Here is a 13,368-nt window from a genome sequence, read left to right as displayed (position 1 = left end):
TAATCGTTTTAAATCGCTGGTTGGTCGATAGAAACATTTTAGACTGCAATCTATCAATCTATTATGTAACTACACTTACCGTTATCGATAAAGCATTGGTTTTGCAGACTTGTGAAATTTTTTTAAAATAAATATTGAAATTTAGGAAAAAAATTAAAATTTTAAATCGTAAAATTTTTTTCTCCACATTCGGGACGCTGTTCATATTTTTGCGATGATTGTTTTGATTAACATGTTATTTTCCAATCAGTATTCGTTTTGAGTGACCTGAGTATTCATTTTGCCCGCCCTGGTAGGGAAAAACGGATAATGTTGACTTTTGCACGGCTCATGATGCGAAGCATCAGAGAGTGCTTTACGATCGAAAAATTTTTTTCACCTCATTTCGGCAACTATTTTCATTATTATATTCTTGTTAGTTCACGGAATCAAGATATTTTGCATACTATTGTCAAGATAATTTAATGGAGATAAATTTTCAAAAATTGATTTAGTGCACTAGAAACGGAAAAAAACTTGAGAAGTGTCAAGGGACACCCGGATAGAACGAAGTTCCTTTCGATTAATTAGTGAAGGAATTGTAATAAAATTTTATTTTATTTAGAAAGAAGAAACGAAAATAACCCTGATAGCTATCAAATTGTAAAAGTTAACGTTAAAATGCAATCCAACTTATGTACAATCTAGTGCCAGAAATTCACTTTAACTTTTCTCAATATCTTGTAGTACAAGTCTTAATATGAACTTTTAGTGAAGTTGGACAAAACACTTATTGATATGGCAGATTATCAGAATTTGTCACTTTTTTCCATCGGTAGGTAATTTATCGGTAAAAAAACGAAGCACAATAAAAATTTTTTACTACGTACATAACAAAAAAATCAATATTTTATAGTTCGACCGGGGAGTCGAACCTGGGTAGATTGGTTACGAGGCAAGGTCTCTACCAGATGAGCTATCCGAGATACTTGACACGAATGCAACTTTAGTCACTTATTTCTGACATATTATTTCTATAATGTACTAGCTGACCCGGTGAACTTCATATCACCTACAATATATTTTGTTACACCTTTCGATCAGCGATTATCAATCTTTAAACTCTAATCTACTTCGATAAAAAATAAATACTGGCTGTATGAAGTACAGTTAGAATTTTCTCAAGTTTTTAAATAAAACTCGCTTCTTATTATTGCCTGAAAATCAAGATCCCAAAAAATCAACACTGAATTCATGAAATTTTTTTTGTCCATATATACAGAAGATAGACGATTAACAATTTTAGATCTGTTGATTTCCTTAGCTGAACTTACGGGTTTTCCAAAAATTTTATTCTTTTGAAAACATCCCTGAACTATAGCGAACATAACAAAAAGAAAGTTTTTTAAATCGGTCTAGTCGTTTTTGAGTTTTAGCGAGGCTAACGCACAGCTATTCATTTTTATATATATAGATAAATATAAACAATATGAAAATAAACACGAACAAAACAAAAGTAATGACAAACATTCTTCTTAAGTTTCTTCTTGAGATTTGTGGTTATGTCCTACAAACTGAATATAGGTAAGTAGTATAACTGCAGTATTATACTTGTACGTATTTTCCTACATATTGAACAATTTTGGTAGACTCTTGCAACCTTATGGTTGAGGCTCAAGCGTAACAATAGCGATTCCGATACAAAATTAACAATTTTTTATTTTTTTAGCTGAACTTTCGGGTTTTCCAAAAAAAATTTTTTTAAATCATTCCTGAACTATAGCTAACAAAACAAAAAACAATTTTGAAAATCGGTCCAGCCGTTTTTGAGTTTTAGTGAAATGAACACACAGCAATTCATTTGTTTTTTTTGTTTTTAGCTGAACTTTTGGGTTTTTCAAAAATTTTTATTTTTCTAAACCATCCCTGAACTATAGCAAACAAAACAAAAAAAAAATTTTGAAAATCGGTCCAGCTATTTTTGAGTTTTAGCGAGACTAACGCACAACAATTTATTTTTATATACATAAATTATATACATAAATAAAATGTAAAATTGTATTTGTAGTTATGAATATAAAGTGAGTGAGTTGATTAAATTTAAAAGTTTTTTGTTTTTAGCTATGACATTAAAGTAAGCAGTCACTTGACTATTTTTTAATTTTTTTTAACAAATAAATTTGTTCCAAAAATTATTTATAAAAAATTGCATTATTAATTTTTGTAAATTTCTACATGTCAATTTTTTTTTCTAATTATTTTTTATCATAATTTACTTGTTAAAAAAAATTCTTAAAGTTATCAAATGTCAGCTAGATTAATTTTCATTTTTAGCTTTAAAAATGTAAAAAAAAATTTTTTTTCTCTACAAAAAGATATAAAATAAAAAAATTAAAAAATCCAAGTAACCGATATGATTTTATATAATTTTCGGAAATTAAAAAACATTTTGTTGTAAAATTAAAGAAATACTTTTGGAACGTATTTAGTGGGCGTGGTTGCAAAATATTTTACTTTTTATGAAATTCATAAAATCTATTTATTAGGACTTAAAAATTTGACATAAACAATGACGCACACTAAGTACGTTCCAAAATTATTTCCTTAATTTTTAATTTTACAACAAAATGTTTTTTAATTTCCGAAAATTATATAAAATCATATCGGTTACTTGGATTTTTTAATTTTTTTATTTTATATCTTTTTGTAAAGAAAAAAACAAATTTTTTTTTTAATAGTCTTATGAACGTGGATTTGGCGCGATTTTTTTTTACAGTAAAACTGTTTTTGTTCAGATTTTAGTATTTTTTGTAATTATAATAAAAATTGACAATTGGTTCCAACTTAAATCTCATGTTGGCTGCATTTTTCATAGCAAACTATCCCCTTGAAGCTATAGTTTATGTATAAATAATTCCAGGGCACTTTGCCCATCGAAAAAAAGTCAGGATCGAAATTTTTGCGTTGCTATAGTTTGTGCTGATTAGATTTAATAATTTTAAGTAGATTAATTGTTATAATTGAATATAATTAATTAATATGAGTAAAATGAGTTATGAACTACTGTTATAATAGAAAATTTAGAAAAAAATAGTACCGTAGAATTAAATAAAATTTTCAACCTCAAAATAGCGTTCTGCTTACAGTAAACACAGTCGGTAGTCTGGTGCTCCATTTACAACGGAATTTTTGAACGGAACTTGCCGCCAGATTCTACCGAGTCTCTGGATTTTATTACAATTTCATCACTAATTAATCGAAAGGAACTTCGTTCCATCCGGGTGTCCCGTGACACCTCTTAAGTTTTTTTTTTTTAATCTTTCATAATTAAATGAGCATTATGAGTCGTGCACTTTTGGATTTTCCAAACTTTTTTTGAAGTAAAACTTCTTTAGGCGCGACTACGAGGTAACTGGACGACAATGCAACGGAAGTCCGTTACGGCAAGACGGCGTCTCGTTTCTATACCATCCGGTTTTTAAATATTTTTGATTTTGTCAATGAATAGTTTATAAACAAATCAATCAAAAATTTTTAAAAAAGAAATAATTAATAAAATATATTAAATTGAATAATTATAAAAATCATACAATAGAATTAGTTGTGTGTTAATTATACATACAAGTAACTAAGGTATTTTCAGTATATACTAGTTTGTATAGTCGATGTTTAAATTGGAAATAACCGAAGTAAACTATTTTGGTACTCTAGCTATGGATACTCCCTACCTCTCAGCATGCCCTAATAGTGTATATTTATTATGAATACACGTGCAGCTGACCCAATATAACCTTGATTTTATAGCACTAGGCATAACATGTTCGCTTCGCTCGCCTTCATTCTTTCAAAAATCCCGCCATTATTTCAGTCGACCAATTAATAACCGTAATATTCACAGAAGTGACGTAAAACGATACGACATCCGGCCATCAATTTTTTAGAAGAGGATTAATATATTGTTATCCTAATAGTAATTAAAAATATTGATACAGGTTTAGAAGAATCTCGACTATTTCTCATTTCAGTTATCATTAACCAATCATATCATATTTGAAGTATGATATAGTAATCAAATTATTATTTTAAAATTTATAGTGGTCAACGATAATAAATGTATATATATTACTAGTGTTACATCATCAATAAATGCCTTCTTAAATTCTCATACGATGTATCTATTTTTAACTTAATGTAATCGCCATCTCTTATAATGCCAAAGAAGTTTTACTTCAATCGCGTGTGACGCTTACATGCACTCATTTTTTTTTTTAATTCGAAGAAGAATTTCTTTGTTTTTGTTTTTATTTTACTTTAATTATAAACTTCAATTACCCAAAAAATTAATAGCCAAAGTTAAAAATAGATATGATTATAATTTATATTTGTTATTTTATTTTTAAATTAACGTATCCTTTCTGCCCGTTCTTCCCCTAGTTACTTTCTGACATAATTATATCTTCCTCTACGGCAAAAATATATATTTAGCATTCCCAACAAACATAAAAAAAATTTATATCCACAAATATATCTACACAGTTAAGAATTTTGCGCCGATGCGTCATAAAATTTTGTGTTAAAAATTTTTGTATTGAATGTTTAACACTTTTATCTGTAAATTTACATTTATTCCTTAAGTTAAGTCAACATAAAAAATGTGTTCAATATTAAAGTCAAAAATGTTTGACTCAATGACGTAAAATTTTTTACTGTGTATTTTTGCCGGAAACAAATATAAGTAATTTAATGTTTTTATTTATGTTGGATTAAAATTTTTTTATACTTTCATAAATGTTAATCATATGTATTTCTTCCGTGTGAGCTCACTAAAAGTGATCCATTGGGAGAAAAATTCAATACTTAAAAATATTGTAATTACAGAGGGATCCGACGACTGCGAGACAGCTTATCTCGGTGTCAAATGTCTGCGTGATAATAGGGTAAGCCCACCAATAATATATCATACGTAATGCACTGTAAATCGAAGTGTTTTAAAAGTGACTACAATGCTTCAAGATAGGAACAAAACACTTCATGTGTGTTTTGTTAAAACACTTGGATTTACAGTGTGAGTATCAAATAACAAGAGTGACACAATAATAAATAATCTTTATGATACATCATACATTGTTGTACAGATACCACTTCCGTCCCTCTTGAATACTGGAAATTGAATGTTTTTGGAAACTTGGATATTGTTTAAGATGGCTTACGCTCCCGACAATTAACCGAAATGAAGATTATCGAATGAAATGATAATAATAATAATATTAGTTGTTATAATATTACAATCAACAATGTTGAAAGGAAATTAATAAAATATTGAACCAATAAATAAACATCATCACCATAAAATAGTTATTTTTTCAAATGAATAAATATCACACTCGTCTATTTCTGAGTAAAGATCACAACAAAGTAGAACATTTATCTATAAACAATGTTGTTGAGGTACGGCTATGCGATCTTTAATCTTGCTGAGATTGGAACGAAAAGTCAGCATATTTCTAAGTTAAAATTGACAATAATTGCAGCAATATGTAGTCTATGATACCACTCATAATGATTTCAAGCACGAATGGATATTATTGTTACGTCATTTTATGAAAGAGTTAAAAAAAACTTTATTTCTTTATTATTTATTATCAGCATCGAGGTAAATTTATCAATAGCTAGTTTTTATAGTACTTAATATAATAGAACGTGCGTTAATTATTTATTACTACCAATTTGTATATAAATGGAATTATTATGGCAATATTATAAAAAAAATTAGAAAAACGGTAAACTCTGAAGGCCATCCGTGCAACTTCCCGCTCATTTCATACCTAGGTGCTTAAAATTGCACTAATGATGTTTTTGAGCTCTCCGAGCTCAAAAATACTGTTTATGTGTTATTTTGAGCTCTCTGAGCTTAAAGAGATAATTTTTTATGCTTTTGAGCTCTTCGAGCTTAAAGGTCTGATAGAAGTTTGATAAAACACAATTTTTCAAATTTTTAAACCGCAATAACTTTTGAATGAATGAACCGATTTTTACGCGGTTGGCGGCGATCGACGTGGTTTTTTTATGTTAAGGGGTTAGGGGTAGTCAGAGGCACGAAAAAATAAGAATTTTCAGTATTTTTTTTTTTGCTATTAAATCATGTTATTTTACAAAAGTAGTAATATGGCATTATTATACAATGTTTTGAATTGAAGTCACAAAAATTTCAAACAAAAAAAAAAAAAAATTTAATTTCCAAAGTTATAGCTGTCTGTGTTGACCCAGTTCCAAAAAAAGGTCCTTGCGGTGACAATCATAAGTCCTTGGAGATTCATCTAAAATCAATCGGATGAAAAAAATTAGTTTTATAAATAGATAATCCTGGGCCTGATCGAAGGATTTTTTTTTTTTTCAAAAATTAACAAAATGGCGGCCTCAGGAAATTTTTGTCTAGATTTTTGGGAAAAAATCAACAGTTAATTGGTCTTAAAAAATCGAAATTTTTGAAAAAAAAAAATCTTTCGATCAGGCCCGAGTTTATTATGTATTCTAAAAGCTGTATAAATTTTATTAAAATCTACTGAGCGGTTTTCGAGTTACAGTTGTCACCAGTTCAAAAAACATAGTTTTGAGAAAAACGCGTTTAAAGTTTCACACTAGATTCACGTACAGAAATACGAATTATTAAATTACTTACATCGAGTCATCTATTTCTGGGCCATATAATAGTTCTTCAGCCATTGTGGAAGTTTCCAAAACATCAATTTGCTGTTGCCTACGAAGCATTCTGCCTTCCCGAGTGTTGTCGTTGGCGCGCTGATCTGCCACTTTCACACGTGCAGCATCCAATTTTTCAGCATACCGATGGGAATTAGACCCACAATTAAGTCCTAGGGTATCCATAATCATTAATAATGAATTTGTATCTTCATTAAATATACAAGTAGCTATGTATGCAGCAATTTGTACGATAGTAGAACTAGTATTCACGGTTTTTGGGCATATTTTCCACACTAGTTGGTTGAAGCTCTCATTATTATTCTGATTGAATCCACCTACACATCTTGAAAGTAAATTATTATTACTGAGATCGTCGTAAATCGGTTTAATAGCTTTTAAATCATCAGGAGGTAAGGGAGAATAATCTTGAGTATAAGTATCAAGCTCTCCACTTGCTTCAGCCATATTAAAGCAAATTTTACGGGAGTTGGGAAAGAACGGATAGGGGAAAAGGGGGGGACCTACTCAGTGGGAATTTTTCCGTAATTGAAAAAATTAATCAGACAGCCCAGACTGGGAATCGAACCCAGATCTCTCGGTTACGCGCCAAGGGCTCTACCAGTTAAGCTATCCGAGACAAGTACTGACTACTTTATTCAGTCACGTATATAAGACCCACCGAGCAAACCCATCGAGCCGTTTAAAAGTTATTCCAAAAAAACCACTTTCAAAAATGATTTTTTTCTTATTTTTTTTTTATTTTTCAAAACAACCGGTGAACAAATCTCGGCCGGAGCCTAAGCGGGAAAAACCGCGAAAATTCACCAAACCAGATGCCTTAATTATTCGACCCGTTGAGAAGGCAAAATATGCCGAGATACTGCGTCGGATTAAAAAAGATGTCCCACCAGATCAGACCCGTGACGTCGTTGACAAGGTTCAAAAGACGAATGATGGGAATATGCTCATTACGCTTTCCAGAAAGACCGCAGACAAAGGACAAGCTTTGCTGAAGACCATCAAGAGCATCCTTAAAGAAGAAGCGCAAGTCATCTGTAAAGGCCCAGAGGAACAGCTTGAAATCCGGGACATTGACGACGAAACAACTAAAGACGATGTCCGGAAGGCCTTACAAGAGGCAGCTGGAAATGACTACGAAATACCTGAAGATGTCATTAAAATTCGTCCGGCCTACAGAGGTACTCAAACTGCTTCGGTACGATTGCCAGCAGCAATAGTGCAGAAGATACTTGGAAAGACAGGCAAAATAAGGATTGGCTGGGTAAATTGCCGTGTCAGAGCAATTAAGACACCATTACGATGCTATAAGTGCTGGCACTTTGGGCACACTACTGCCCAATGTAAAAGCAAAGTCGACCGATCTGGGCTTTGCATCAAATGTGGGCAAACAGGTCATCAAGCTGCTCAATGCCAAAATAAAGTGAAATGTGCGTTATGTGCGGAAAAACCTGGCTCTCAGGACACTGCTCACCGGTCTGGTTCTGGCCGATGTCCAGTCTTCCAAGAAGCACTCCAGAAGCTGACAAATAAACGAACATGAGGATACTGCAGCTTAACATCAATCACTGCGAAGCTGCGCATGACCTGCTTATGCAGACAGTACGGGAATTAAAGCTCGACGTTGTGCTTTTATCGGAGCCATATAAACATTTAGCTGGACAACCTTGGGAGACGGATATCACCACGAAAGCTGTGATCTGGGCTTGTGGTAAGCTCCCTTTCCAGAGTGTAGCTACCAATGGCAGCGCTGGCTTTGTAGCAGCATCAGTAGATGGCATCCGTTTTTACAGCTGCTACGCACCACCTAGCCTCTCAATTGCTGAGTTTACTGACTTCTTGGATCGACTGACCGAGGACGCGAAGCAACATCATCCAGTGGCGATAGCCGGGGACTTTAACGCCTGGGCAGTGGACTGGGGCAGTAAGCAGACTAATGCACGAGGAAGAGAGCTGCTAGAAGCTCTTTCTACACTAGATGTAGTCTTGCTCAACAGTGGTAACACGCCGACCTACACCAAAGGTGACGCAAGCTCGATTGTAGACGTCACTTTTGTCAGTACCAGCCTTGCTAAAGGTAACACTAACTGGAAGGTACTGGACATCTACACTGCCAGTGACCATCATGCGATACTCTGGGAAACGTCAAACGACCAGAACCTCCGGGGGCCTATCAAGCAATTTAACACCGTCGGTTGGAAGGTGAAATCTCTTGACCCAGAAGTATTGCTAACAGCCCTCGATAGTGATCCGATAGAGACTGGATGTGCAGAAGAACATACTAAGGCTCTGATGATGCGAGTAACACAAGCTTGTGATGCCAGTATGCCTCGCAAACGTGTTATGAATTCAAGACCTGTGGTACACTGGTGGAATGATCATATCAGCAACCTCCATAAAGAGTGTCATCGAAAGAGAAGAATATCACAGCGTGGCTATCAACGACCTTACTCTGCAGTGCTGATCGCAGAGTACAAAAAAGCTCGTCGTGAACTTAATAAGGCCATAAAAGAGAGCAAAAGAAGATGCTGGAAAGAGCTCATATACGAGGTTGACAAAGACGTGTGGGGTCGGCCGTATAAGGTGGTCATGACGCACCTGAAGAAACAACAAATGCCGTCACCTACGTGTCCCCAACTCCTTCAGAAAATCGTCACTGCGCTGTTTCCACAGCAACACAGTCTCAATTATCAGTCAACGCAAGATGAACTGGACGACATTCCACCTGTCACTGAAGAAGAATTGTTGGAGGCCTGTAATCGGGTAGGAAATAATAAAGCGCCGGGATTGGACGGAATCCCTAATATAACCTTGAAAACCATCATAAAGGCAGCACCAACATTATTTCTAGACGCTTACAACGCATGCCTCAAGGAGGGGACTTTTCCTCGTAAGTGGAAACAGCAACGGTTAGTACTTTTACCTAAAGGAAAGAAACCGCCAGAAGAACCGTCATCTTACCGACCACTCTGCATGCTAGATACGGCGGGTAAGATATTTGAGCGTATCATCCATCAGCGAATAGATGCAGTAGTCGACCCACTCTTGGCAGACAACCAGTATGGATTCCGGAAAGGACGATCAACCCTGGACGCGATCAACCTGGTTGTTAATACGGCCAAAGAGGCAATCGCAGGAACTAGATGGAAGGGTGGAACGAAGAAGTACTGCCTGGTGGCTGCCTTGGACATCAAAAATGCTTTCAATTCCGCTAATTGGGACTGCATCATGCAAGCTCTCGACGAGAAGAACGTGCCAACATATCTTCGCAGACTAGTGATTAGCTATTTTACAGATAGAGTGCTGAAATACGATACAAAGAATGGTCCAAAAGAGTATGATATAACCGGTGGTGTGCCACAGGGCTCTGTTCTTGGTCCACTTCTGTGGAATATCATGTATGACGGGCTCCTGAGACTGAAGCTTCCAAGATGTGTCAAACTGGTAGCGTATGCGGATGATGTTGCCGCAGTGATCGTCGCCAAATACCTCGACGAGATTCAACATCTGTTTGACATCACTTTTGAGAAGATCAACCAGTGGATGGATACAGTGAACCTACAACTGGCCAAGCAGAAGACCGAAGCAGTGCTTATTACCAGCCGAAAAGAAGTTGAAACAATTAAGATTAATGTCGGTGACCGAGAAATCACATCACAACTATTTATCCGTTATCTGGGAGTGATGCTGGATGCACGACTCAACTTCAAACAGCAGGTGGAACATGTCAGTGCCAAAGCGTCAGTAGTGAGGGCTAGTCTCGCACGGCTGATGCCTAACATCGGAGGCCCAATGCAGAGCAGGAGGCTACTATTGTCATCAGTAGTCACATCAGTGCTCACTTACGGAATATCCATTTGGGCTGATGCACTGGAAACCCAAGAATCATGGAGAAAAGCTGGACCAATATACCGACTGAGTGCCCTACGAGTAGCTAGTGCCTTCCGCACTATATCAGAAGAAGCAGTGTGCGTCATTGCTGGAACCCTACCTCTTAGAGTTCTAGCAGAGGAAAGACGGGCCCTTTACCAACGAAAAAGGTCAACTGCACTGAGCCCGGAAGAATTGAAGAACGGCAGAAGAGCATAGGCCGATGGCAACTACAATGGGATGCTGCAGAGAAGGGTAGGTGGACGCACCGTCTCATACCTCGGATCGACATTTGGCTTAACCGGAATCACGGTGAGGTCAATTACTATCTTACGCAGATGTTGTCGGGACATGGGTGTTTTCGAGAGTATCTACACCGCTTTAAGCACGATGACTCTTCGGAGTGCCCGTCCTGCCCAGGAGCTGCTGAAGACGCGGAGCACGTCTTCTTTGTATGTCCTCGTTTCGATCCACAGCGTGAAGAACTGGAGAGGATCCTGAACCAGAGAATGCAACCAGATTCACTAGTAGAAGCAATGTTGTCATCAGAAGCTGCCTGGAACGCTACCAACACGTTTGCAACAGAAGTCCTTAAAGACTTGCGTTCCACCGAAAGAAAAGGAGCAAATAGCAGAAGATAGAAGGAAGATAGTTAACACCTTAGCCACCAGAAGGAAGAGCAGTAGCTAGATCCTCCCTTCACGAAGTAATGCCTGACGGCGGTTTCCATGAGGGATTAGAGGAAAGAAGGAAAAGGGGTTTAGGGTTTAGTGGGTAGGGGCGTTAGTGTCGAGTTAGTATGACGCTGCGTCGAGTCGCCACATATCCAGGCCAAACAGCTATGCCTAGAATCCGTAAAAAGGATTCTCCCCCCCCCTACAAAAGAAAAAAAAACACACACACACACACACACACACACACACACACACACACACACACATACAGACATAGTGACAACCTCGCGGGGATAGTCAGGGAAACTTCCTGTGACCTTCAAACGTCGAGATCTGATGAAAACTCGATTTTTGCAAAACGGGATGAAAACAATAACTTCCCGATTTTCTTAGCGGGAAGTTAAAAAGTTTGGGTAATCCAAAAATGCAGGACTCGTAATGCTCATTTAATTATATCTACATCTATGTTTATTATTATGCCAAGGTAATGTTATCGAGTGGAAAAAGGAATATACACTAATATGCTACGTTAATTTACAAAAAAATAAAAATAAAAGAATACAAAGAAAATACATGATAATAGAAAAATCAATGCATATAGTTCAAAGAAATTTTAGGAATCAATTAGTCGTGGAAAAATTTGGCATTTTGAAGTTGGTATTTTTTTTTGCCGTTATTCTTTGGCAACGTCTTACATCTGTATCTTCAATGAATAGTTCACGAAGATAGCTAGCTTTCCTAATAGTTAATAATCTATAGAGATAACAAACTAGATAGCAAATACGACGACTACGTATTAAGAGCCAACCTAATTCATGTCTGTAAGAAGTAATAGGCTCATCACGTTTTAGTTTTTTAGTTAATTTTTTGTCGTTTTACTAAGGTGGAATTTGATAAGACAACTGTGTAATAATCTTGAATAGGTAAAATAGTTGCAGAGACCAATAATCTTTTAATATCTACGTTATGGATATTCTTTCTTAGTTTATAAGGTTACATAAGGCAAAATTTATCTTACTAATTGATTTGGTGACATGAAGATTTCAAGTTAAGGTGTTTGTTAGATAAAGTCTAGAGAACTAGAAGTCTAAAAAAATTTTTACCGGGAGATCCAAAAACTAGAATCTTATTAAAAGAACTCTTTTTTTTTTATCTTAATATTAATTATTACTCAAGCGAAACCCGTCAAAATTACTACAAAGTTTTAAAATTTTTTTTGCTACCTCAATTTTTGTTAGACATATATTGCTTCAACTAGCAATGTTTTTTCATTGATTGATTTATTCATTTGTCTCGATTCTTTATTCTTTCGTAGACTTATAGATGAGCAAATGTTATTTGTTTGAGGATATTTTATTTTTGTAAAATAAATTTTTTTTTTTTCATTTCTTTCAGGGGGTACCCTATTTTGTCATCCAAAAAAGTAAACAAATTTTTTGGCGGTAACTATAAATTTTTGTTATTTACTTTAAAAACAACTCGGAAAATAAAATTCAGCGTATTTTAGTTCCAAATTAAATTTCCCTAAGTACCTCAATTTGCCCTCCTCTCCTCACTTTGCCGTAGATATACAGTCTTTTGGTTTTTTCATGTTATTAATTGTAATTAAATGACACTTAGTCACACAGCTATTTGCAATAGAGGACACCTACAATTCCTTCAAAGAATTACGAAAAAAAAAAATTTTTTACTCAATTAATGAATTTTTTCGCAAGTTAGTGTTTACGAGTTTCATACTTGATGGTCGGGAAAATTTTTTTAACTATTTAGATATTTTTTTCGGCTTTTAATGCTTTAAATCAATTTTTGATAGGTATGGAATTAATCTCCATTAAATTATCTTATCAATAGTATGCAAAATATTTTGATTTTATGAACTGACAAGGGTAGAAAAATGTAAATATTTGCCGAAATGAGGCAAAAAACATTTTTTGATCGTAAAGCACTCTCTGATGCTTCGCATTAGTTGTGCAGTTTTGTGACAATACATAACTTAAAATGATCTAATATGTCCGTTTATGAATTTTGTTGTACTAATATGTCTATAAATATGTCTGCATAGGGGAATCGGCATAATATATTCTAAGACAGTATCTTCATTTATTGAATAAATTACAATTACAAA

At 34.9% G+C, this 13,368-nt stretch overlaps 2 protein-coding genes and 1 long non-coding RNA gene across 6 annotated transcripts in view; 2 read left to right on the top strand and 1 right to left on the bottom strand.

Moving 5' to 3' along the window:
- The window catches only part of LOC123271923 (general odorant-binding protein 56h-like), a 28,998-nt gene extending 23,667 nt beyond the window's left edge, over positions 1 to 5,331 (top strand). For 2 of the 4 annotated variants that reach the window (XM_044738479.1, XM_044738476.1), the window contains exons 4-5: positions 4,858 to 4,916; positions 5,115 to 5,331. In XM_044738479.1, the coding sequence (XP_044594414.1) occupies positions 4,858 to 4,916; positions 5,115 to 5,150 (95 nt within the window). In that variant the 3' untranslated portion in view covers positions 5,151 to 5,331. Of the gene's footprint in view, positions 1 to 4,413; positions 4,947 to 5,045 lie in introns of those variants that run through there. The other 2 variants (XM_044738480.1, XM_044738482.1) reach the window with 2 other exon arrangements.
- On the top strand, positions 443 to 1,178 carry LOC123271953. The gene is made up of 2 exons (XR_006510985.1): positions 443 to 814; positions 896 to 1,178. It is a non-coding gene; the product is annotated as an uncharacterized LOC123271953 (long non-coding RNA).
- Positions 5,332 to 6,151: 820 nt separating the features above from the next.
- Positions 6,152 to 7,161, bottom strand: LOC123271917. The gene is made up of 2 exons (XM_044738467.1): positions 6,659 to 7,161; positions 6,152 to 6,296 (listed from the first exon to the last, which is right to left on the bottom strand). The coding sequence occupies exons 1-2, from the start codon at positions 7,144 to 7,146 to the stop codon at positions 6,293 to 6,295; spliced, it is 492 nt and encodes a 163-aa protein (XP_044594402.1). The 5' UTR covers positions 7,147 to 7,161; the 3' UTR covers positions 6,152 to 6,292.
- Between the last annotated feature and the right edge of the window lie 6,207 nt (positions 7,162 to 13,368).

The sequence above is a fragment of the Cotesia glomerata genome, linkage group LG9 (assembly GCF_020080835.1).
Source record: "Cotesia glomerata isolate CgM1 linkage group LG9, MPM_Cglom_v2.3, whole genome shotgun sequence".
Taxonomy (NCBI): Eukaryota; Metazoa; Arthropoda; class Insecta; order Hymenoptera; family Braconidae; genus Cotesia; species Cotesia glomerata.
This window is presented reverse-complemented; position numbering and strand designations above follow the sequence as displayed.